This window comes from Panthera pardus, unplaced genomic scaffold (assembly GCF_024362965.1).
Source record: "Panthera pardus isolate Hobbes unplaced genomic scaffold, ASM2436296v1 HiC_scaffold_24, whole genome shotgun sequence".
NCBI classification, from domain to species: domain Eukaryota; kingdom Metazoa; phylum Chordata; class Mammalia; order Carnivora; family Felidae; genus Panthera; species Panthera pardus.
Window position 1 is genome coordinate 43,338,796 of NW_026526810.1, and position 25,983 is coordinate 43,364,778.

The 25,983-nt window shown below is 36.2% G+C and overlaps 1 protein-coding gene across 4 annotated transcripts in view; it reads left to right on the forward strand.

Annotated features, from left to right (window-relative positions):
• WDR72 (WD repeat domain 72) overlaps window positions 1-25,983 on the forward strand; it is a 229,192-nt gene that overhangs the window by 139,603 nt on the left and 63,606 nt on the right. For all 4 annotated transcript variants that reach the window (XM_053889052.1, XM_019442070.2, XM_019442069.2 and 1 more), the window contains exons 16-18: window positions 2,027-2,115; window positions 6,280-6,359; window positions 11,803-12,001. In XM_053889052.1, coding sequence (XP_053745027.1) covers window positions 2,027-2,115; window positions 6,280-6,359; window positions 11,803-12,001 — 368 coding nt within the window. The remainder of the gene's footprint in view (window positions 1-2,026; window positions 2,116-6,279; window positions 6,360-11,802; window positions 12,002-25,983) is intronic.

Here is a 25,983-nt window from a genome sequence, read left to right on the forward strand (position 1 = left end):
AAGCACTTAGATGATTTCATTTAATATGCAAAGCTGGCATATAGGTATTATTAATTTGCTCCTTGTAAACATGAGGGCATTGAGTCTTGAGAATTTAACTTCAAGACAAATTCACCTCCTTAGAGGCTGATTCAAAGCAGAGCTCCATTCTAATTCCAGAGCCGCATTAATTACTAAACTTAACTCTGTGTGTTTACCTTCTTCCACTGCTAAAATTAGTATAGCTTTTCATTGTATGATGTTAGAGGATTGAATTCAGGTGCTTACTGAATATATCCTTAGCACTAGCCTACAGAGGAAGTATAAATAAATGTCTCTTTTGGGTAGGAACTAATTCAAATGATAAAAATAATACACATGAAATAAATAGAAGCACTGAAGTAGGGCAAAGGAATGAAGAAAAATATTTGTAGTATAGATAAGTATTTTGGTGGCCAGAGTAAAGAGAATAATTAGTGTGAGATGAAACCAACAGAAAGCCTTCACAGAAGAGACATTGTCTGAAGTGCCTACTACATGGTGGTAAATGGTCCTTGACATTTCCGTTATGTGATAGGAGCTCAGTTCAACATGTATCTGTGCCAGGCACTATATAATAGGCACAGTTTCTGCCCTCAGTAGACCTAGCAAGTTAGGTAGCAAGTCTATGTGGATTACATAGGATTCAGTGTTATGCTTCCTTCCATTATAATGATTCTATACTACAGCATTTCCCATTTTCTGTTCTGTGGCCTTAAGAGGGAGGAAACAGATTGGTAAATTTCTGTGATTTGCATACTTAATTTTCCTCTTTTCTTTTTTTCTGTTTATAAATATAAAATATAAATATAAATATATGTTATATATACACACACACATTTAAATTTCAAATAGGCTTCTTTTATTTTCCCTTCTAGTACTAAGAAAATTACAAAGCACTTAAAGTATGGTTAACAAAAATCCAGTCAGCCTGAAGCCAGAAAACCTGGGAATAAATCCTGGTTTTGTTGTTTAGCCATGTCACTTTGGACAAGTCACTTAGCCCCTCTGGGCCTGGCTTTCCTCATGTAGGATATGAAGTGGATGGGATAGGTGACTACTAAGACTTCTTCAAATTCTTAAAAAACTAGGCTGCTAACAAATTATATTTGCCTAATCATGACCCCACTAAGTTGATGAGTTACTGTTTGCTGGAAGTTTTCATTCTGAGTTTGCTCCTGATAAGGAGTACAGAAGGTAGAGGATGTGTCTGGTGTCCTAAAGGGAGATTAAGGGCTTTCAGCATGCTTTCTACTAAATGGCCTTAAAATTGTTGTCATACATTAGTTCATTCTTTACAAAATTCTCCATTAATAAAAAAATCATTGAGTAGAGGTGTCAGGATTAGAGACTGCCTCCGTAAAATAGTCACTTCAACTATGATCTGCTGTCAGGGACTGTATGTCATTTTTTAGGAAATCAAAATAACGTGTATTGGATTTGTCACACCAAATCCTTCCAACAGATTTGGCCGTTTCGCTAACATTTCACTGTGGTTGTGAAGGTTGAGAAAATCCTGGTGTACTTCACAACTGGGAACATGACGTAAATGCATTTTAAGGAAAGAGCCATCTGCCTATGAGAGTATTCCTGAAGAGTATCTCAAAGTTCCTATGATTAAATCACTGGCACTAGTGTAAAGCCTGCCTCCATCAGGTCCTTACTGTACCTGGGGAGAACTCTTTGGCAGATATCAACATTTTAGGATTGAAAAATTCATTGCATTAGCTACAAATTACAGGACTTAACATAGTGGGACTCCTACAGAAGTGAGTCACAAGGTAATTCTGGTATAAACTAAGATTCACAATTCAACCGGGATTAAGGTTCCGGGTAGGAACAAGGTGGGGAAATAAAGATTTACCAAAGACATTAATGTGGACAACATTGCCAAAAATAATCTGTGTTCAGTTCCTGAATTTTTTGAAGTGGTCGTGCACTCTTCAATTGATTTCTAAAAATACTTTTCATACATCTTTAATAATATCCTTTGTTTTTTCCCCCACAGGTCTTTCAAAATGGAATCTGTGCACAAGGCAAGAATTCCCGGGAATGAGATTTCGAATATTTCAAGCTTCTATGGTTACTTACGAAATGGTAAGGGAGTTACAGATATAGCCTCATTTTTTTTCTTCTATGAAATAAAATAACTTGCCTATCCATAACTGGATAGCACTCGACAATTTAGAAGGAGCATTACGTGTATTTATTGTTTGATTTAGTCTTCATTTCACATGGCTATACTTTTGTATTCTGCCTGTATTTTAAATATACATGATTTTTTATTAAAATAAATAACATTATAAGACATGCAGTATGATGAATTTCATCAAATGATCTTTGAAATGCCTGAAAATCTGAAACTTTTCAGCAAAAGAAATATTTGGTTATTAAATTAAGGTCACATGTGATTTATGGGAAAGATTATTACACCAGTATCTTTATTAGCAAATAAGTGATTATTATATTAGAGAATTTTATAGCTTTTTCAGAAGGTTATAGTGGTCTTCGAATTCTTCTGAGAAATAGTCTTAGTGCTTATATTTTCTTTTGATGCCAAATCGCTAATTTATCCTCAAAATCTGCTTTTCTAAATTAAAAAAAAAATGTAATGCTTATTTATTTTTGAGAGACAGGGGTGGGATAGGGGCATAGAGAGAGGGAGACACAGAATCAGAAGCAGAATCTAGGCTCTGAGCTGTCAGCACAGAGCCCAACATGGAGCTTGAACCCACAGACTGTGAGATCATGACCTAAACTGAAGTCGAACATTTAACCTACTGAGCCACCCACGTGCCCCATCTAAATTTTTGACATCTCAGTAAATGGCAAATCTGCCCGTCTAGTTCAGGCCAAGAACTTTGTGTCGTTTTGACTTTCCCCTTTTTCTCATACCCCACATTCCAATCTTTTAATAATAAACATGTTGGTTCTACCTTCAGAATATATTCCAGATTCTGTTTCTCTCTACCCGCATGACCACCCCTGAGCCTTCATCCCCTCCTGCCTGGACTACAGTAACAGAAGCCTCCTAACCACCCTTGTGCTCCTATTCCTGCTTCACACACTGTTCACAATCAAGCAGCAAAAACGACCTATCAGAAACTAAGTCAGAACCTCATGCTTTTGTTCAACACATTTCAGTGGCTTCTGTTTCGCTCTGAATAAAAGCCAGTCTCTAGGACAGCAGACAAGGCCCAATATAACCTGGCTGTTCTGCCTCTGTCATTGCACACACGCCCTCACCTGACTTCATCTCTTTGGGGTTCCCCTTGCTGAGCGTGCTCCAGCTACACTGGACTTTTTACTCTTACCCAAACATAGGGCCTTTGCACTGGCTATTTCTACTCCCTAGAATGTTCTTTTCTCAGATTCCAGAGGTCAACCTGCTGCCCCCCACCTCCACCTTACATCCTTCCTTCTTGCTCAAATGCCATCTCATCGACGAAGGTGCCCTCCTTTTTCCCCAGCACACTCTACCCCATTCCCTATTTTACTGTTTTCCAAAATTCTTTTCATTTTCTGATGTAATATATATATATATTTTTTTTTTCACTTGCCATCTACGTCCTGCTACTAAAATGAAAGCTCCATGGGGGTTATTATTTATTTATGACAGTTTTTTTCACTGCTGTGTCTCCAGTTCCCAGAGCAATGCCTTCAAGGAATTAAATACCTTTGGATTCATGGATGAATAGTAAATAGAACAATGGTTTTGAAAATAGATGGCTGAAGTTTACGATCTAGTTCTGCCACTTACTACTTATGCAATTTGGGGCATTTCTTTTACTCCCTTAAAAGTTTATTTACTGCATTTGCAAAATGGGAATGAGATTCTGGACTTGACATGCACTATGCCTCCAAAGTTGTACAGTATATGATCAGTACATTAAGATGCCCTGAACAATGGTACATAGGGGCCCTCTCAAGTCTATTGAAAAGAATATTTTGAATATTTTAAAGTGAGAGTTTATTAATAGCTTCCAATTTTTGAGTAACTAGTATATTCAAAGAATTATGCTAATGATTTTACACATATTGTCTCAATATATAAACAATCTCACACAGTAGGAGGGACTATCTCTGTTTTACCCTCAGGAAAATTGGGGCTCAGGGAAGTTAGATGACTCACTCAGAGGCAAACAGCTGTTAAGCAGAGAGGCCAGGACTCTGACCCCAACGACTTGCTCTTTCCATTATGTCAGTATACTTCTCAGTTATGATTACAACCAGTGTCCCCTTCAAATGGTCCCAGTCTGGATTGCCTGCCTTCTCCTTAAACTGTAGCCCTTAACAGGACATTTATCCTCATTTTAATTTTTTATGACATTAATAAAGGGATTAGAATTCAAGGCATAATATGAGTGGTTTCTGCAGAGACCAAGAGAATTGCTAACCAGAGCCATGGAGGCTCCAGGTGCCCCAGCCAAAGCCAAGAGCAACTAGTGTCATTATTGAATAATCTCCCTCGTGTTTAGAGGTCATATTTATAGCATTTAAGATTCACCTAGGTCCTAAGGAAACATGGTTTTGTGTTTTAATAACTGGAATATGGGAGGTGAAGGGAAAGGAGGGATTCATTTTATGCTATTAATTCAATAAAGTCAAAGCCTGGAGAATAAAATAATACTTTGAGGTGCTCATCCTAAAGGGTTGACAGGAACCAATACCCACTTCTGTCAGCAAAAATGGTGACTCAGTAATATTGGTAAGCCTGGGGTGTTTTCTTTTTATCTTTCCCCCGATGTTGCAATTAATTCTTTAGCTTACTGACATTGGCAAGAAAAGTTGGCTCTCATTTCTACCTCATATTAAAATTTTAACATCACATTAAAGTGCACTGTGAAGTACCCCATGATGCCAGTAAGTAGTTACAGTTGAGACCAATACTTAGCTTTGATGGTAGAGTCACAAGGTCAACAGAATAAGAGGGGGTGGGGAAGGAGAGAGATCAAAAGAAAATTTTCTCTTACTTGCTGTGCTCCTGAAGAAATGGAGAATATGACTTCAAAATCATAGTGTTCTATCATACTTATGTGTTTTATGCGCCGATCTTGGTCATTTAAAATTCACATCATATGCTCCTTCAGGGAAAAATAATGATAATAATGAGTCAGAAGTTTCTTATATATTTTTTTAATATTCTCAGTTGACTGAAGATAGAAATATGTTCAATATTTTCTATCACATTTCCCTTGACCACTAATATGATATATAAAATATATATAAAATACAAAATATTTATAAATTAGATATTTGTACATACACAGACACATATTAATATGTAAAATGGTGATTCTATGAAAACCATACTGGAATAATACTAACTTAAACAGTTAATACCAGAATTTCAAACACATATTAATACATTAATTTAAATAGACAATTACAGTAATTTTCCCTCCAATGCAAGCCGTCATCATTTTTCCTTATCTCACTCCTAGGATCTGGCACCGAGATAATATACTTTAGCCATCAGAAAGCCTTAATTGATCAATTTTTCATTTGGATGATAATATGTACATTTTCAATTAATGAAAAGGCACTTATTAAGTGCTCTTTTGTGTAGGGGGCTGCTGGACACTCTACAGATCAATTTAAATAAACCAAGCTCTAGCTCACTCTTAAAATTTCACACTGAACATTAAGGCAAATAGATAGAAAGGACATTCAAAAGGGCAAACTTAAAAGAAACAATACATAACAAAATGAGTCAAATTAAAACATAAGTGCTGTATCTATTGATCAGAGTAGTATAACTGGGTAAGGACAAATCAAAGGAAGTCTTTTATATGATTTCTGTGTGATAGATACTGATTCATAGCAAGGTAGTATTTCAGGACCTATTTGCATGAGAAAGGAATTGTAAAAATTCGGCAATATGTTTTAGGTGGGAGTATTAGTCATTGCATTCTGCTGGCAAAAACTACAAAGATGGGTTTAAGGTATAAAGATGAATTTGATTTGATATGAATATGTATTAGTATAATCATTAGAAATACATATAAATTAATAAATGGTTCTTGACTCTGGTTATACATGAAAATCATCTGAGGTACTTTTCCAAAGTACCAATGCTTGCCCTTCCCTCCCCCCTGGGACCTAAAATCAGAATCTCTGAAAGATGGAACCTGGACATTGGTGTTTGTGGGAAAAAATGCTTCCCAGGTGATTCTAACATGCAGCCAGGATTGAAGATCATTGGGTAGCATCCATTTTTTAATACTCTCAAGCTATAAAATGTATTCTATGTATTTCTAGGTAAAAGTGAATCCCATATACCTGAAGCTGACATTTCACTTTTGAAGCTAATTTCCTGTTGGAGAGACCAGTCTGTGCAGGTATGATATAGTGCATGTCCCTGAAGTTATTAGAAGAGTTCCTTGCTATTCCTTTCTATCCAATGAGTGGTTCATTCATACTCCTCTTAACCTGAGAGTACCAGTAAATGGCTACTGCTCTCCTCACAAAATATTTCCTCCCAGGCATTTCATTTAACAGGACTAACACAGAGACTAATAATTGAGGGAAAAAGTGGAAAAAGACATATGCAAGGATGCACCAGGTTAGGAGGTATGAATAGAGGGGCCTAAGGAGGGGATGTTCCTGTTGTTACAGGTAACTTATTGCCTATTGAAGTGTCATATTGTGGCAGAATTGTCTATTATTTGATTTCAAACTGTGCCATGACAAAAAAGTCCCTCAGCTTGAGAATTTGGTGTGTGTACTTAGGAATCATTTTTCTATCTTGAGAGTACCTCATCTGTAAGATGCTTTAGAGAGCTGGTTTCCTCACAGCCCAAATTAAGCCCTTCCATCTCTTTTAAGGCTTTTGGGGATCCTAAAAGCTTACCAAGTGGCTTTGTACATTGTACAATAAATCTAATCTGAGCATTGATTAGATGAATATTTATTGGAACTTTATTCTTCATGAGTTTAAGAAATGTCAAATTTGCAAAACAAGCATAGCAATAATTCCAGTTACAAGTGTTTATTCTTAGTTATAGGAAAACAAGTAAGTTACTCAGAACACACTGTGGAGTTGACACCACAAAAACAAATAAACACAGTTGGAATGGCTATTGAAACTTCTTACCGTGGCCTACAGGTTTATACATGATTTGCCACTAACCTAACCTCTTTGCTCATCATTCCCCCGATGCTCTAAGTAGCCACATTGACCATTTTATTTTAAAAATACAGAAAGCTCATTCCCACCTCAAGACTGTTCTCTTGGGCAGGAATTCTTATTTCTTCATTCATTATTCAGGTCTTTGCTCAAAAGCCAACTGCTCAGAGAAGTCCTCCCTGATTACCCACCTAATGTCACCATACCCTCCCCACCCATGCTTCCCTCCAGTCACCATCACATTACCCAGTTTTACTTTCTTTGTTGCAATTGTTTTTAATGAAAATCATACCCTTTGCTTTTTTGCTTGCTTACCTTCTGTCTTCTTGCTGTTCTAGAAACTTGCTGAGAGCAGGGACTTGGTGTGTCCCACTCACCCCTCCTTCACCAATACCCAGAAAAGCAGTAGTCACAGCAGCCTGTCAATAATAGTTAACGAATGAATGGATAGCTATTCAAAAAGCCTCTGTGACAATCAAATAAACATTAGTACGTGTTGACTTTACCAGCATATTAGTAACCACACTAAGAGTCTCTGTTAAAGATAAGATTTCCACTCCTACCCCCAGCCTAACAATTCCTCAACGAGGGGGAAAAAACCTTAAGGAAAAGAATTCAACAGAAAATTTATCCTGAATTGCTCTAACTAAAGATATTTTGTAATAGCTCATTTGACCTTCAAGTAAATTTTAATAGGGTTTAGACAAGTTTGGACTAATGGACCTTTAAGGTTCTATGATTCTATGACCTTGTGTAAAATTTTGGCAGTGTGACAAATGTTACTAGAACATTTATTACTCACTCTATAGGAAGTCTAAGCTTCAAAGCTCTCCTCTTGACTCTGCCACTAACCTGATAAATAACCCGGGGATATAGGTTTAATTGTTGATTATTTATTTTATACTTGAGATTCTCTTTCTCTCTCTCTTTCTCTCTCTCTCTCTCTCTCTATTTCCCCCTGCCCCTTTATCCCACTCATGTTCTCTCTCTCTCTCAAATAAAATAATTAAATTTAAAAATTTTGTTAAAAAAGAAAGAAATCCTGAAAAGCAACAGTTAGGTTTTAGAGTTGCTAATTTGCTGATACTTCTCTAAATTCTATGGATTTTATAATCTAACACCAGTGGGGAAATCATGACATCCAGGCCTCTGGGGAGTATTGCTTTTCCAGGAGCTGCTGCAAACACATGAAAAATCAGTGTCAACCTGAGTGTTGAGAAAATGGTTTTCTACTGGAAAATCTGGACATTGGAACCATAAGCAGGACACAGGGGCTCTTACGAGTCTTCATGATGCTCTGCTATTTTACAGAACTTTACTGAATCAAAGTTTTAGTAGAAAACCATTAAATTGTTTACCTTGCCTATGGCATAGTAGTATTTCTAGAAATAAGTATGTGGCCCAGATTTGTGGTTGTCTCTTTCCAGCCAGTGGATTTGTAAACCTTCTCTTAAATCTCTGTACATAAAGGTGTAATACTTTGCATAGCTGTCTTTTCAGAGAAAATTATTTATATGCATTTAGAAGACAGCTTTATAGTCATAGTGCTTTCAATTCTCTCATTACTTAAATCAAAAAGTTACATAAAATGTTGTTTAAAAATTTTATATTATGTTGGAGTAAATTCTGTCTTTACTATTTATAAAATGTATCTACTATATTTATATACTAGAGGGATTTAAGTATTGATAGTCAGAAATTATCAATAAAGCCTACTTTCCACACTTTCTACTTTTGAATATAGAATCTATTTCAATTCCATTGGCATTTATTTAGTACCCACTGTATACCAGATACTGTGATAACATTATTACATGCTTATAAGATGTACCATCTGTCTGTGGATTGGAGGCATGCTGAGTATTGATTTCACACTGAGCACAAAGTGTGTGTTTGAGTTTGTTTCTAATTGGGTGTACACCATTCAGTATTCACTTTTAAGTTTTATGGTTCTGAGTATCCTACTGATTATGGTTTAATATGTTTTATTCGATTATTTATGCTTCCTCTTATTATTCAATGATACTCATACTCTTTACTCTTGCAACATGCATTGGTAGTGACAAATATGTCAAAAAGCCCCCAAATTAAATAGTTAAAAAATATGGTCATGATATATAAATCTATATAAAGTAATTAGGAACATTCAGTGAAATTGCATACATCCCTGTATATTTTTAGGAAAGAATATTGACCCAAGTTGTGATAGGATATTATATCCAGTGTATAGGACATTCTAACTGCAATTGTAAGTGCTCCTCAGAGATGGTAATCCCAGTGTGAGAAGGGAGACATGATCCCATGGGAGCATGTGGCCACACTGCCCATTCTGAAGGATAGACCACAATCCAGATCTATTCCAGGATATCCTTCAGTATCCTCCTGATTTATAGGTGGAGACAGAAGCAAATTCCATACAGGTTTCAGTTATTGAAAGCTCTCATCATAGCCTCACCCACCATCACAGTCTTTGTTTTATAAATGAGCACATGAAGTCCCAGAGTACTACATGACTTGGCAAAAGTTGCCTTTGTGATAATTGTCATAGTTGGATCAGAAACTCGGGCTTTCTTACTTCTGATTCAGAGCTCTTTCTGCCACATCTTGGAGGCAGTGCTGTCAAATAAAATGTGTGACAGAGTTAAAACGAAATAAATTCAGTGATGTAAAACTGTTCACCAATAATTGTCTGTCCCATCATATGACATACCTAATAAGCATGGTTCTCTTAATATAATATGGAATAATATGTTAGTAAATATCATATCTAATAGTTAATATATATCTCATCACACGGTAGATATTAACAGCCATGGCTCACCAGTATTGTGATATACAGAACTGCATGCTGAAACCATGGTGTGCAATGGCTATCACCATGTTGAGTATTTCGTCACATGATATGTGCATGAGCAAGCATCATGTCACAGGCTATACTGTGACAGGAGTTACTGCAGTATTAGTAGCCTTGATAGGCAATAGTAAAATCACATCTGTCATTAGCCTTTTTTTCCACAACCTGACCAAGCATTTGAGTATGAGCATTTGAGGAGACAAGAACGGGGGGGAGGGTGAGGGGGGGAGGTGGTCAGGGATCAGGAAGCTGCCCTGAGACTTTTGTGTAGCTCCCTATATTTAAAAGTCAAGTGCCTTTATCCTGCCCTGGCAGTTCGGTGAACATGTGCCATCAGCATAAGTTCTCTGAGTGTCCCTGGAGCCTGGAGATAGCATATGCTACCACAGCACTTACAAGAGACTGAACAAATATTTAGATGAATGCCTTTTCTGCTTTTGGTGTTGGCATCTCCAGATCAGTAGGCTCAGTTGGTGCTGTCCCAAAGCCCTAGCTCTAGGCATCCTGTGGGTAGACTGGGGATAATGCAGAGGGGATAGTGGCAATGGTGGATGAGTAATCTTGACAGAGGTCAGGCTTTTGAGGGGAAGAGGAGCAGGCATTGGGGTGTGGCTGTAGGAAAGGTTTAACTGTCAGCCAGAGGAAGATAATGGGAAAGTGTCCCAGGGTCACCTAGGTCAGCGATGTCCTTCCTATTCTCTCACTGACTCAGCTCTTGGCTTTCCTTGAGTTCTACCTAACTGCTGGACCTTGTCTCCTATCTTGCCAGGAAGAGGCCAAGGTACAATTGTCACTGGCTTTTTACTGAGGAGTGAGAGTATAGAACCTTGGGAGGACATATACTACAAAGGATGCAGAATTAGGGGTCAGAAGACCTGTCCACCATATCTTTGTGGAACTTGGGATGTCATGTCTCAGGGTTTTCATTGAAAAAAAATGAAGACATTGGATTAGATGCCCTGTGACAAGCATTCCCCTCCTGGTTCACCCAATCACAGATCCTTCGCTGGACATGTACAATAACTGGAAGGCAAGCTTTGTAGTATTTTTAAACTGTGCAAAACCATGTGCACATATACACAGTTTAGTGAAATTTATTCTTAAAATCTTGCCTTTAGCTTTCTGCATTAAACCTAGTTAAAGTGTTTTTAGCTAAACAGTGCTTTAGAGCTAGACATTATTTGAGGAGCTAAACTTGTCTTTAAGAGCAGTATAATACATTCACATTAATTTTCTTTTCCTTCTGGTGGAAATGAAAATACCTTAGGAGAAAGAACAAAGAACTGCTTCCAACTTTTCCTTTCAGAATCTCTTTTTTTTCCCATTAAAAATCTGTGCAATTTATTTTTTTCACAATATGTAAAAAATTTATTTTTACTTTTTTATATTAAATATGATTTATTGTCAAATTGGTTTCCATACAACACCCATTGCTCATCCCAACAGGTGCCCTCCTCAATGCCCATCACTCACTTTCCCCTTTCCCCCACCCCCATCAGCCCTCAGTTTGTTCTTATGGTCTCTTATGGTTTGCCTCCCTCCCTCTCTATAACTGTATTCCCCCCCTTCCCCACCCCCATGGTCTTCTGTTAAGTTTCTCAGGATCCAGAATCTCTTATGTTTGCTGAAGGGTGACCGTTTGGGTTCCAGTGCTTAGTATCTGCATTTCAATGGTTTCAGAGGCTAATTATAGTGGAATGGAGCATTACAATTTATGTGAAACCTATTTAAGTCAGTTTTATATAAGACCCCAAGCATTTGTAATAATATTAAAAAATATATTTAAAAAAAATCTTTATAGGTAACTGAAGCAATACAAGCTGTTCTCTTGGCAGAAGTTCAACAGCACATGAAGAACTTGAGTAAGAGAGCAGGCAACGGTCAACCAGTGTCCATGACAGAGGATGTTCACTGTGAGATGAGACAGATTCTGCAGGAGACGGAATGGACCCGGGAAGAGATAGAGTTACACTGTACTACAGACACCTTGCCTCTGCAAAGTAAGTGCAAAATTTATGGACATGCACTTTCATCAGAACTTTTCTACTACTTAGAGCGCATTGAGAATATGAGTTCACAATATATCATTTCTGCAAAGACCGAGCCAAGTGCCCTGCTTCTGACCTATTCTGCTATCAATTTCTTCTTAGAATTCTCAGGTTTCTAAAAAACTTCTAAATTCTGTTATAATCAATAAATACTTCCCAGAACAAAAATTTATATTGTTTATTAAAATGTTTTTAAATGAAGTAATTAAAAATGAAAACAGGATTAACACTATTAGCTTAATGGGATATACATTTTAAGAATACCTTGATAGTAATGGATCCTAAATTTGTTTTCATTTGATACCTTGATAATAGCCATGTGCCTGGTTTCTTTTCCTTTTCTAAAAATCAGAAATGTAGTACAAACTGAAATTAAACTCATTGATAGGTGGACCACTTGATTTTATAACAAATTTTGTCATTGTAACTTCATGATGATAATGTGTATGGTTCATGGATAGCAACTGAATCTCAATTTCTGCTGCAAAATGTTACCTGATTTTTCAGTCCATTAACTGTGACTTAAAAAAATAAATAAAAAACAATTTTTAAAAGTAAAAATACAATTTTCAAACTCACTTAGTAAGCTTTTGCTTAACAAATTAATTTATGATCAAATATATATATTTTTCAGGGAAAACACATTACAAATTTACTTGTTCCAGGTTATTAAAAATTATTAGGTATTTCTTTTAGCTTTCAAAAAGAGATTTTCTTTTTATTCATTTGGGACTCAGAGAAATGGTACCATATTTAAAATGTTAAATCCTAGGACAGGTGTCATTCTTAAAAATATATTACATTTAGTTCTTATTATTTTTATAAGATTACTGATTGGATAGCATTATGTAGTGAGAGAGGATATGTAGCAGAGAGAGGCTTCTTCTGGAAGGCCAAATATCAAAATAGATAGAATATTTCCTAATGCCAAGACAGGCACTGAGGATGGTCAATTCAATAAGCAATTTGATAAAGCTCAATGGCAATTTCAAGTCATTTGTTTGTCTGTTGTCCAGAAATTAGTTTTAATTATCTGATAAATTCACCCAGTTGCAGGAGCTCCGTTTTGATCATATCACATAATTGTAGTTGTATTACACCTTTCAAGCAAGAAGAGAAAAATTCCTTTCTAAATTAATTTTCAGTGAGTGCATGTGGGTTCTTGATTCATTCGGCAAGCACCCACAGGGTCATTAATACATTTCTTCCAACTCCCCAAAGACAGCTAGTATCATTCATCATGTGTTAACTGTCATTATGTGGCATTTATATGCTTTATCCCTAAGTTTGACTGTCTAACTTATCCTTTGGCCCATAGCCCTCTTTTCTTGTTGAGAAATTCATGGCAGGTTATCAAGGTCAAACTTTTGATAAGTTTTGCTGTCACATAGCTTATCCATTATTTGAAGTTTCACTAGATTGGGCCCTGTTCTGTCCCCAACTAATTCTTGGGTATTGGAAATATACTATGGAATTTAGTCTTATTATGACTGAAGACATCTGGAATTTAAGTTAGATAATTAACTGTCTTAATATCTAAGATATTATTGATCATTATTGAATGATCCTTTGCCAATGTTAAAAAAATTAGAGTTAGTTTGTGATAATTGGTGGATGAAATTTGGAAGTTTTATTTAAAAGAAATAAGACATTCCCAAAATGCTGAGCATGTATCTTCTTGGGAAGTAGGGTCTGTTGGAAAATACTAACCATAATTGAAATTAATGGAAACATATAACATGCATTGAAGAGGAACATTTCCAAGAAATATTATGTTGGGTATTAACATTCCCTTTCTTTCTCTCTTTTTGGAACAAAACAAAACAAAACAAAACACCTATGTTTTAAAATATTCAGAGGAACTTAGTCACATTACAAGAAAAGTTTCGGACCTTTATTATGTGGTATATAATATATTACTTCTTGGAATTTTAAAAATAGGTAAGGAAAAAGCTATTTTATTTATTTCAGATATTCTAATTCAAAGGTTAAGGAAATGGTGTAGGAACTACTCACCAGGTGTGATTATTCCTCGAATTTTATAGGCAGATTTACTTTGACCCAGTGTCACCACACCTATCACCAAATATTCTTATGATAAATGATTTATGTTGTTTTATTTTCAGGTCCTTGCTCATTTGTCCTCTGTGAGCTCCCATCCACCTGCCCACCCCCCACCCCCCAATTTCTTTTATTCTTTCTTGGTTTCTTGATTTCTTAATGCATCTTATTTGTAAATCATTTGGAAATTAACAGATGAAGCCCTTCTTATGAACAGATATTCATAAACTTCTTTTATGCCCAAGTGGGGTATATTGGGTTTATTAGCATTATAGCAATATGGCAATAATATAAGGAAAAACAGCAACAATTATTGTTTTCTTAATACACTCCAACACTATGCTAAGTACTTTATGAAGGTTAACTCACTTTTTCCTTTAATTCTCACCTAATTCACATGAACCCTGTCTCTCTTTCCAACATTTGAGCCATTTATGTAAACAGTTTTACATTTTTTTAAGTGTCCATGTTCAGGGAAATGACGTTTCTGAGTAGCTCTGAAAAGAAACTAGTCACTGAAAAAGAGAGATTCCCATGGTGCTACCTAGGCTTATCTTGAAAAATTACCTCTGTATCTTTTTTGACATATTAATTATGTATCTTTCGCAGACACATTAAAATAAATAGTATTTGTAAAAAAGTCTATCACTATGCCAGCTTTCTTGAATGCCACTGGTGGTGTGTATCTTGTACTTTGAGACATTGTTCATATTATGATCCCATTGTTCAAAACTGAATGAAGTGGGGCTTAAAAGAGTTTATGTGCCTTGTCTAGAATCACAAAATAAAAACGGGGAGGCAAACCCAGATATTCTCTTAAACACTGTGTTCTAATCCAGTCAACTGCATTTTCCATACTGGCAGCATGAAGGAAATTTGCTCTAAATCAGCATGATCTGAAAATTAAATAATTTATTGAATGGTTTTCTTAGATTTTTATTCTCCTCTCATAAATCATATTTTCTGTTACCAAAGAAAATGCAGAGTGTTCAATCATTGCCATCTCAGCCCTCATAATATAGAAAATCACCAGGTTTCTTGAACTATTTGAACATGAGATGCATCTACAAAGCAATGGAAATCAAGTGAAGTGAGAACTGAAGTATAATGTGTGTTTGAACTTTACAATTTTGTATCTTATTTATTTTCAGTGTTTTCACTTGTTATATTTCACAGCATGTATTTTACTTGAGATATTAATATTTGTGTATCAGTATTTTATGGGAGAGTGCTGGATTTTATCTGGGTTTACATTTTATAAGTTACATTGCTCTCCTCCTTAATCTGTTTAATAGGAATTCGCAGAATTAACACTCACATTTGAAACTAAGATTCATTGCTTTAAAAACAGCAATGGTTTCTATTATTAAAATGCATTTGAAAGTTATTTCCTTTTATTGTTTTTAATGTTATTTGGATCAGTTGAAACAAGTGCTCTAAATTGTTCCATCAAATAAATTGGTTGAAATAGAAATGGAGGCTTTGTAGATAAAACTGCCACTTGGAAATTATTGGCTGAATTTAAATTCATGTTAAACTGTGGGGTTGTGAAAATGATGCATCAAATATGGGTATTGCAAATAATCTTTATTACATGCATCATTTTCAAAGACTTATCTACAAAATTAAATAATGAAAATGTGCTCTTTGTTTAAATAAAACCATGCATTTGTGGTAAATAAAGGTAAATAAATTCAACAGAAAAGTTTTCTAGTCCGGGTGGCCATCAGCAAAAGGACTGGATCAGGACAGGTTTCCTTCTGCCTTTTGAATTTCGCAGAAGGAAATCTGTCTAGTGGTGGAAAGGCTTTGAAATAGAGTTGACTACCTCACAGGGAAACTTTCTTGACTTTCTTTATTTTATTTTATTAAAATTTTTTTTAATATTTATTTTTGAGACAGAGACAGAGCATGAGTGGGGGAGGGGCAGAGAAAGAGGGAGACACAGGCTCCAGGTTCTAAGCTGTCAGCACAGAACCAGATGCCAGGCTTGACCCCACGAACCACAAGATCATGACCTGAGCCAAAGTCTGATGCTCAAACCAACTGAGCCACCCAGGCGCCTCTTGACTATCTTTATTAATAGCAAATGCAACTTTCACCCTCTGTGAACTCCCCAGGCTAAGTGAGAAGGCCAATGCATTCCTCTTTAAGGCTACAGAAGCCATTTAGGATAGGTCTGTGTGATGAGCATAAGCAAGAAGCAGAAATGTAATGGGAGATATATCATTGAAGGCCTTGAGTGTCATAGTAAGGTCTTAGGCTTTCTCTCTGAGAGAGATAGGAAACAATTTGAGCAAACAAAGGACACATATTTTAATGTTGTCTCCAGTTCAAGGACCAAGGAGAGAAGCAAGGAGACCAGTTGGGAGGCCATTATGATAACCTAGATGATGGCAGCTTGGAACAAATATGGTGGCTTGGATGAAGAAGTGATCAGATTATGAACGTATATTGAAGTATAACTTACAGTATTTGCTGATGGGTTAGATACAGATGAATAAGATTATGAAAGTCTATACTTATGTTTTTTCAAACAAAAAATATTTGATATATGGGTTGACTTGGGTATCCTGACTTGACTCTTATGTCAGGTAGTGCAGTGTCACTCACAAGTGGGATTCCAGGTGTGCTGAAGGAAGAGTGGAAGACCTACTTTACAGAAGGCTGTCCCTACTGTGTTCAGTTTCAAGTGTCCCTGCCTAGATGACCCACAGATTTTATTTTCTAGTATTAACTAAACTAACCCTCAGAAAATGGACAAAAATTTCTTGCCAAGAAACCATGGACTGAAGATAATACTGGTAGTGCAAGCTTAAGCAAATAAGATGTAAGTGGCATTGCCAAGTTTATCTTAAGCTCTATCAGGAGGTGTGTGTGTGTGTGTGTGTGTGTGTGTGTGTGTGTGTGTGCTGTGTGTGTGTGTTAAAGACTTCTTTTTGAAATTTATAGCTTTGTGTATTTCGTACAATACACATAATGTTGATATACTAATAGCATGTATATTATTCATAAACAAGCATATGTATGCATATATAATAAAAAGCATATATATGCATATATAATATATTTATTTAATATATTAAATAAATGCTTCAGAGATCCTCCTTGTTATTTTCTGCATGAAAGTACCCCAACCATAGCCCTTGGGTGGATTAAGCAAAGAAGGCAGATGTGATAAGCTTTTGGTTATTCAGGGTGGGTAACCTGATATTCCACATGGCACACTGTGCTGTCTCCAAAACTTTGAATAAAGCTTCCATGCATATCTCCTCTGTATCACTCCTCTATGTCTCTATGTACCGATCTAAGAGTAAGGGGTGCCACAGTGAATCAATTGAAAATCTCCAGTTGAAGACACAAACTAACATCAGGGTAGCCATGAAGTGTGTCCAAGGCCACAGGAGCCTGCAGGAGCACATCAGAGAGGCCTCAAACCCAGTCTTTGAGGTTTTAAAGGCTTCTTAGAAAAAAAAAGATGCCTAATCCAAGACCTGAAAGATGAACATGATTTAACTAAGTCAAAAGTTGGAGTGGGAGATGGTAGCTGTTTGCTAAGAGTACTAGAGACACGTATGCCTTTTTCTTCCTCCCAAGAATCATCTGATTAATACATGTGTGAATGAGGAGCCTGGACATCAGAGAGAAACCCACAGGCCTTTAATTTCTGCTTTGGAAAACATCTGTGTCCTCTTTGAATCACACTGTGCCAATGCCTTCCTTTTCTAAGTCTCAGCCTTCCAGAATAAGGACAATAATAATGACATGACGAACAACTAACATTAATAGCTTACTGTGTTCTTAGTGCTTCACATACCTTAAATTATCTGATCCAGGCAACAGTTCTGTGGGGATAGGTAGTATCATTATCCCCATTTTACTGATGAAAAAAATATATAAAGAAGTTAAATATCTTGCCCAAGTTCTCATTACCAGCAAATGACAGAACCAGGAGTCAAAACCAAGCAGTCTGGTTTCAAAATGTAGGCTCTTTGTCCCAATTAACCACAATTCTCCTTCACTGCCTCTAAACTTGGCAAGTATTTACCAAGTGCTTCCTGTAGGACAGTTATAGAGATAGGTATTACCTGGGTTGGGGGGGTCACAAGGTAGCAAAACTCAGATATTTGGCAAAACAACATGGGAAGAATCTCATGAAGAAATTCATCAGAAAATATAAAACACCTAATTTCTACTAACCTTTCGGTATGGCACTCTAAGCTATTCCATTAAAGACATACTTAATGCTAAAGACTTTCATTTGGAATATAAATTTACCTAAGTTTTAGTGGTTAAAAAACAGAAGGTTTTATATCTGGGAACTAGAAATGCCAACTGGTAAATGCTAGAAAAAAAAATTAGCATATACAGGGACTCCTGGCTGGCTCAGTCAGTAGAACATGCAACTCTTGATCTTGGGGTTGTAGTTCAAGCCCCACGTTGGGTGTAGCGATTACTTAAAAGTAAAATATTTTAAAAAAATTTGGCATAAACATATTAGTTGAAAGGGGTATGGGTTGGCAGTTAGGGGAGGAGGAGAAGAGGAAATATAAAATTTCATTTTTATAGATTAATTTGAATTATGTAATAGAAAATCTTACATAAATATCAAGGTATTCATATGTTAGATGAAGATGAATTTATTTGTGATAAGTGATTAAATTATTTAGCACCTAGAATACATTATATACCTTTCGAAAAACATGGTTGTCATTTGGGTTTAATATATGTCCTGTATTATTTTTAGCTTCCTGTAAAATTGATGGAGAAATTTCATCACTTCCCTTTTCCCCCATATAAATTCTTATGAACTTCTCCACTGTGTCTGCCCTCTCTGTATCATCTTAAAGATTGCATTGCCTTAGAAAGACTGATAGAGTTCACTGTTCTTTTTCCAAAAGTAGTTTCATCTTTCACAGAGATTGAGATTGATGATTTTCATCTTGGCATATGAACTAGAGTATTTCATCGTCTTTTTTCCTCATGAGCAATCAGAATGCCAACCTGGCCCGACTGCACAGAGACAGTAGCATCAAGGAATTGACTTAAATATTTCCTTGGTAACAGTTGTGCAGGCACCACTTTATTGATTATTGTCTGCATACCCATTTAAATTTATTGACAAAGAAAAAGTGATCTAGATTCTGTCGCTGAAATCGATGTGTTTTGTACTATTGTTCTCCGGAGCTCAGACTGGTCTCCCAACGCTGACCCCTCAAGGACAGAGGTCGGGTCTATTTATCTTTTTTCCTCCCATCCCGTTGGATGGTCCTTTACCTAGTAGCTGGTAATAAGTATTTATTGAGTGGATGGATAAATGGATGGGCCATGGAAAAGCTTGCACTAAAGATTCAGCCAACTCCTAATTAGTAAGAGAAAGAGGAAACAAGGAAAATCAGCTGATTGCATTTCTTTAGCAGCCAGATATACATATTCTTGAATATTCACTGAAATTGTGTTTTCTAAGCATCATCATCCTAGGACCGTATGTTATACACAGCAGGTTGCAAACATTTAAAAATAGACACATGAATGGATCTAGTTTGTAACCATCCAGAAATCTTCTCTTTCCTTATGGCTTATTGTTTGGCTCATCACTAGTCATTTTGTCATGATCTAATTTCAATCATCTGATATTTTTAGAGAGCCCCAAGCCTTGCCTAAAACTTGTCTTCTTATTCCTCATGCTGCTACACCTTCTCCATGAGAATATTTAAGGAACTGCTGCATCAAACATATTTCCTCAGTATTTGGATTCACAGGCTGGGTTCTGACTTATCTGCCTCTCTCTGGACTTCTGGCTCATTCGTGATCTCTTGTAGCCGGTAGCCCTTATGCTGCTAACTAGGAATTCTATTTACAACCTGCTCAACCGGGTCAGCCTCCTCCCCATTGATTTGATCCCTGAGCCTGGGACTTGGTGTGATATTAGTTCCTCCATCAAATCCAATCCCTTTAGCCAATATGGATGTGCATCCCTAGTTCTAGAAATTTCGGTACAACTAAACTCCTTGAGATAAAAAGCAGGGATTTATTCAGCTTTGTATTCTCAGCAGATAGCACAGTGTCTGGCACATGCCAAGACAATCTGGCTGAAGAATGGTGGCTGAAGAAAAAAAAAATTATCCATTCATCTCCACATGCCATTGGAATATCCCATTCAATAAGAATGTCATTGTGACATTCTGGCAGGAGCTTTATTTTCCATTTTAACTCATCAGTGTATCTGTCCAATTTTTAGTCTTGGTACAATTTGAATTAATTTCACACAAAATCTCTCATTTAGTACTTATTATATCTAAAGTTCAATGGAAGGTACTGGAATTTTCAATTACATCACTTTTTACACTTCTTGTATATCCTTCTAAAATAGTGTATATCATCTGGCACTCTAATTGTTTGTTATTTGCTTTCTTTCCCACCTCTCTAAACTCCTTGAGGGCAAAAGTTGGAACTTATTAATCTTGTGCTCCTAGCTGCTAATGCACCACGTGGGGCATGATGGGTGCTCATTAAATGTTTGTTGCCTGAGTGAGCAGATGAACGATAAATGACAGTGGCAGACATGTATTAAAGAACTAGTCTATAAGGCAGAATGGAAGAAATGCTAAACAATCTGTTAATGGTCTCTAGGTAGGAAGAGAATGGAAAAGATCATTATAGGGATGATTTTTTTCCTAAAGTGTTAATTCAGAGGCATTTCTTCAAATTTATCTATTCAGTTTAAGAGTAATTTATCTGTCTAGAGAGCCACCAGAAAAAATTAATGCTGACAGATCTTTGAAGGCAAACAAACAAACAAACAAACAAACAAAAAAACAAAACAAGGCAGAGTACTTCATTTTCAAGAATAAGCTACAAGAAATGGAGACAGTTCAAAGAAGAGTTGTTACCTTTTTTTAAAAAATCTTTTACCCATTACAGGTGAACATGGGCCTTTTATATATATTCTGGAACACCTGTCTGCCAGCCAGGCAGCCCTGCTTATCTGGGGGCAACATAAAAGTGCTCCCTAGCGGAATATACGTAAGAGCATGGTAATGGTGGACATTTTTCCAGCCTCCTATGTTTCTTTTCATCTGAATGAGGTCGGTTTTGGAATCTTAGAAAAAGTTTAAGTATTATGGTTTTCAACTCTCTCAATCCTAGCACAGACTACATAGCCAATAGTATGTGATGCCCCCTTATAAGCCTAAATGAAGTTCTTAAGTAATATGACCACTCTACAATTTAAAGGAAAAATCAAAAGAATAAGTAATTTATAATGAAATAATATGGATCTCAGTAGGTAAAAGTTTGGGCATGACCACACTAAAATATATAATAAAAATGCTGGCCTGGACACATCCCATTGCTGTTAATGCAGACTCCCACACACATGTGGTAGTGTTGTCAGTGACATGGGTGTTCAAATGGATTTTATTGGCAAAGATATGGACAACAGCAGCAGAAAAATTTGGCCACTTCTTATACAGGGTTAAAGGCCTTCTTAAAAATTTGGGGGTATATTAAAACTTTGAAAGGTCTGTGTAAACTAGTTAGATTCTGGGCTCAGGAAATTACACACAGGGCTTTTACTTTCATAAATGTCCATTGGAATATGTGAAAAACATGTGAAATGTCAGGACAATTTTTCACTGTGAAGGACTATCCTGAACACTGCAAGGCATCTGGCATTTCTAGTCCCTGACCACTAAATGCCAGTGTCTCCATAATCATTGGGGAAAACCGGTGTTCCTTGGCCCAGCAGTTTCCAAAGCCTTCCCCCAGGGGGGCAGTACCAACCCTGCTGAGAACTACTGACTTCAGGAAAGGGATTGATTCTTCTACATTCTGAGGCTTTCCTTGTTTCTGCCCCTCCCCTCTTTTATGCACAGAGAGATAAAAACCTAATTAGTAACCTCCAACTAATTCAAGGAGTTCCTTTCTTGGATCTCTTGTGTTTGTTACTTCCTCTGTGTTCCACCCACTTTGTGTATACTTCTGTCATAGCACTTCCCAGGCTATGTAGTAAATTATCTTATTGCAATTGTCTCTTCCATTAGAAAAAGATTTTCTTGTCCTATTTTTTCACTTTTATCTATATGTCCTACAAGCTTAGTTCCAGGCCTGGCATAGAGTCAATTTGTTGGCTGATTAAATGAAAAATGTGTCTTACTAAGCTACTAAGCATACTCCATGGAAGTCATCGAAGAAAAATCCAAAATTTTCAATTGAAATTATTTTACAATACAGAATAAAACTGGTTTATCTTAGAATTTAATAATTCGATAAACTGGAAGCACCTGGCTGGCTCAGTCAGTGAAGCATATGACTCTTGATCTTGGGGTCATGAGTTCAAGCCCCATCCATGTTGGGCACAGAGGCTACTTAAAAATTAAAAAAAAAGAAACTAAACTAAACTAAATGAACTATTTCCTAATTTGTAAATTGAGAAAACTGGAAATGAGAAAAATGGTTGAAAAAAGATACATAGGTTCATTTAAATGATAAGGAACATAATTCCAAACCCTTGGCTTAGAATATACTAATTTTTAATGTGTCTCATCCATGCCATTAATAGTTAAAGTATATTAAAATTATATTTTGAAATGCTCATGTCTCTTGACATATACAAGATATATCCCTTGGTGTCTCTGCACCAAAGTAGGGAATAACCAATTGGATCAGTCCATCCATCCATTCATCAATTTGATCTGTCTCTTTTGAATATGTTATATGATAGGAATTGTGTTTCTCAAGCTATCTACTAGGAATCTGAGCAGACTGTGATGCAGTTTTTACTTTCCAAAAGGCAAAGCCCTGTAAACATAGTGAGACCATGATGTGGTGTGAGATACTAAAGTTCCCATTATTGTGCAAGCATGGAGAGCCGCCAGGTGCCTGAGGATGATTTTTTTGTAGGTTTTGCACAGGAGTAGACATTCACATGTGCTTTGGAGAATAGCAGTGTTGCAGACATGGAGAGATGAACTGCCTAGATCACTCTACTAGAAAGGTCTACTTGTCCAGCTGTGAAGAATGTGGCTAGTTGACAGCTTCCAGCTATTGGCATCTCCAGGATCCATCCCCATTTTGGAACAGACGTGGTACTCTTCTTGGGACAATGACTGAGGAAGGTAGTGGTACAAGAGCCTAGCTATTTTTAGTCCATACAGACCTCCTCTAACAGCCAGTCTTTGCTTTGGAGTTTCCACTGGGATGAAGGAGACTTTTGTCAGATCTGCATAGTGAATAGAGAGCTCCTTACCCAATTCTGCTTTTGCCTCTCCCCCTTTTTTTTTCTTTCACAAGTCTTAATCTCCAATAAACCTTTTGCATTCCTAACTCCATCTTATCATCTGCTTCTGGAAGGACCCAAGTAACACCATTGAGAATAAGCTTGGTGGAGGATATCTCAGGCAAAATGTTTAACATGAGGACAACACAGAGGAAATGGGGATAAATTTGGTGTTCGCAAGATAACAGGAAATGAGGATGCTCTGGTTTGGATTCGGAAGCTGAGGCACCTAGAATGTAAAGGTTCTGGTATGGGGTTTTTCCTCAAAGATAAAGGGAAGCATTAAAAATTCTTTTAAGAGGAGAAGTGAGATGTTTTAGTGTAAAGTAGAGAGTGAGTAAAGCAGGAGATAGAAAGAAACCCCGTGTTTCTGTTTAGAATTTCATTTGTAAAGCAGAACTTACTTTTCTTAACTTTTTATTGCCTCTTCATGAAGCTAGGTTACTGAGGTGGAACATGACTGCTTCATGTCTCACATGGAGAAAGAGGGTATGTTCACATTACAAAGGGAAATTTTGCCTCCCTGCTTTTACACCAAACACTAAATGTCAATCAGGATCATCAGAGTCCAGATCCCATCAGTAACACCTCCTGAGTTCCTATCGTTCTTGTTGCTAATTTAAAGGTATTTATCTTCCTTTATATATGACCATTATCTCAATCTCCACCCTCCTTAAATCAGTTCTTATTTTTTCCCCAATTTTTATGCATTAAAATTTGGTCTGATTTCTCATCTCTTTTGGATGCATTTGTATCATTACCATTTATTGACAAGTTTGGGTTTCACCATCCATTTTTTTTCGTGTATGTGGATTTATGTAGACATTATTGACCTCCTTTTCTACAAACATCCTTAACTAAAACATTAAGTAAGACCAGGCTTATTAAGTGTTTGCTATTAGACAGTTTCCAGGAATAGGATGTGTTATTTCTCTTTACCATTTAAAAACTCTTGATTTAATGAATAGAATTTTAGCAAAGCAAGGTAACTTTGAAATGTGCTTTTCCATGTGTTTATATTAATATCCAATGAATAATTTCAAAGGTTAAGTTTCATGATCCATCTCTTCAAGCCATCTACTTAAGTCTAGAGTCATTACATCACCTGCTTCCCTTACACCATTGATTTATGTTTCTTTCAAACTGCTGAGATTGGGAAGTATCATTTATTTTTTATATGACATACCCTGCACTATGAAACAGTGTTTCAGAAGGTAATGGCAAAATACCTGTAACACAGTACAGTACTGCCTACTCAAACTTGTGTGAATCAGTAACATACCTGTTAACATTTGTCTGTGCTTATAATACTGGAAGAAATAGAAAGTTTTAATTGTCCTTTTTTTCTGCAGTAAAGATGTCAGGGGAATCTATGTAATAGTACAACTCAGATAACATAAGGTGTCTGTGTTTAATATTGAGAGATACAAAGGAGTTTTTAGAATTTTCTTAGGGATCACACATTTCAAGCTCTCTAAATTAGCTAAAGTCTATTTACATTGTACTGTGAACAAATGGCCATTTCAGGACCCCCCAAATATCTATTTGAACATTATTTTTAGAAACAAAAAAAATTAGGTGGATTATTTTCAAACTATTAGCATGATTTTCCTAGACTTAAATAACACCTTACTTTTTTCAAAAGGCTTTGGCATGCATTTTTATTTCTCTTAGCAGATGTCAAATGAGGTGAGCCCTTGACCATTTCAGTGAGGGGAAAACCAGAGCATGACAGACTTAAGTACCTTTGCTATGTTGTTATGACTCGTTAGAAAACAGCCTTAGACCAGATCACGTTCTCCAATTTGCACATCTCAGATTCTTCTGTATAAATCGTACTACATCATGGATCATCATGTGGAAATGGAATTTATAAAAGAGTAAGCTCATTTATTTATGAAAATTGATATGTTTCCCTCTAGCTTATTAATTCAGGCCTTTCCCTAGGAGAACATTACCATTTTTATATTTCCAATGGCTCATTTTAGAGGAAAATATATTGCACATTTTAAAAAATGAGTTAAATTATTTCTACTGTTAATGGTAATCCACTGTTATGATATTCATATTATAAAAGCCAACTATTAGTCAAAAATATAGTTTGATGAATGTAGTATATTTATAAATTAAAGATAGCCATTTCATTTCTTCCATAGTAAATTTGCTTTAAATATTAGTTTATTATATATGTTTACTTGTATTACAAATATTTCCAGTAAGCAAACACAAATCATTTTTATATTTAGCATTTAAGATGTATCTTAACTTGACCATTAAATCATCTATTAAATATTCAATTAAAGTGGGTTTTGATCCATTTTTAAAAATTAGTGGTCAGGTATTCGGGGAAACAAGCTTGCAAGATATTTCTAAAACACAATTCACTTCATTTCTTGTTCTGTGTATTTTGTCAGAGAACGCCTTAATGTAACAGAAATCAGATTTGGTGTGTATTTTTACACCAAATCAAATTGTGCAGGCGCCACCCTCAGCTTTCTCCAAAACATTATAAAGGATAAGATTCCACCATAATATAGCTTAAGAAAGCGGTAGCGCCCTGGACGAAGTCCATATGTGAAAAGGGGAAGCTACA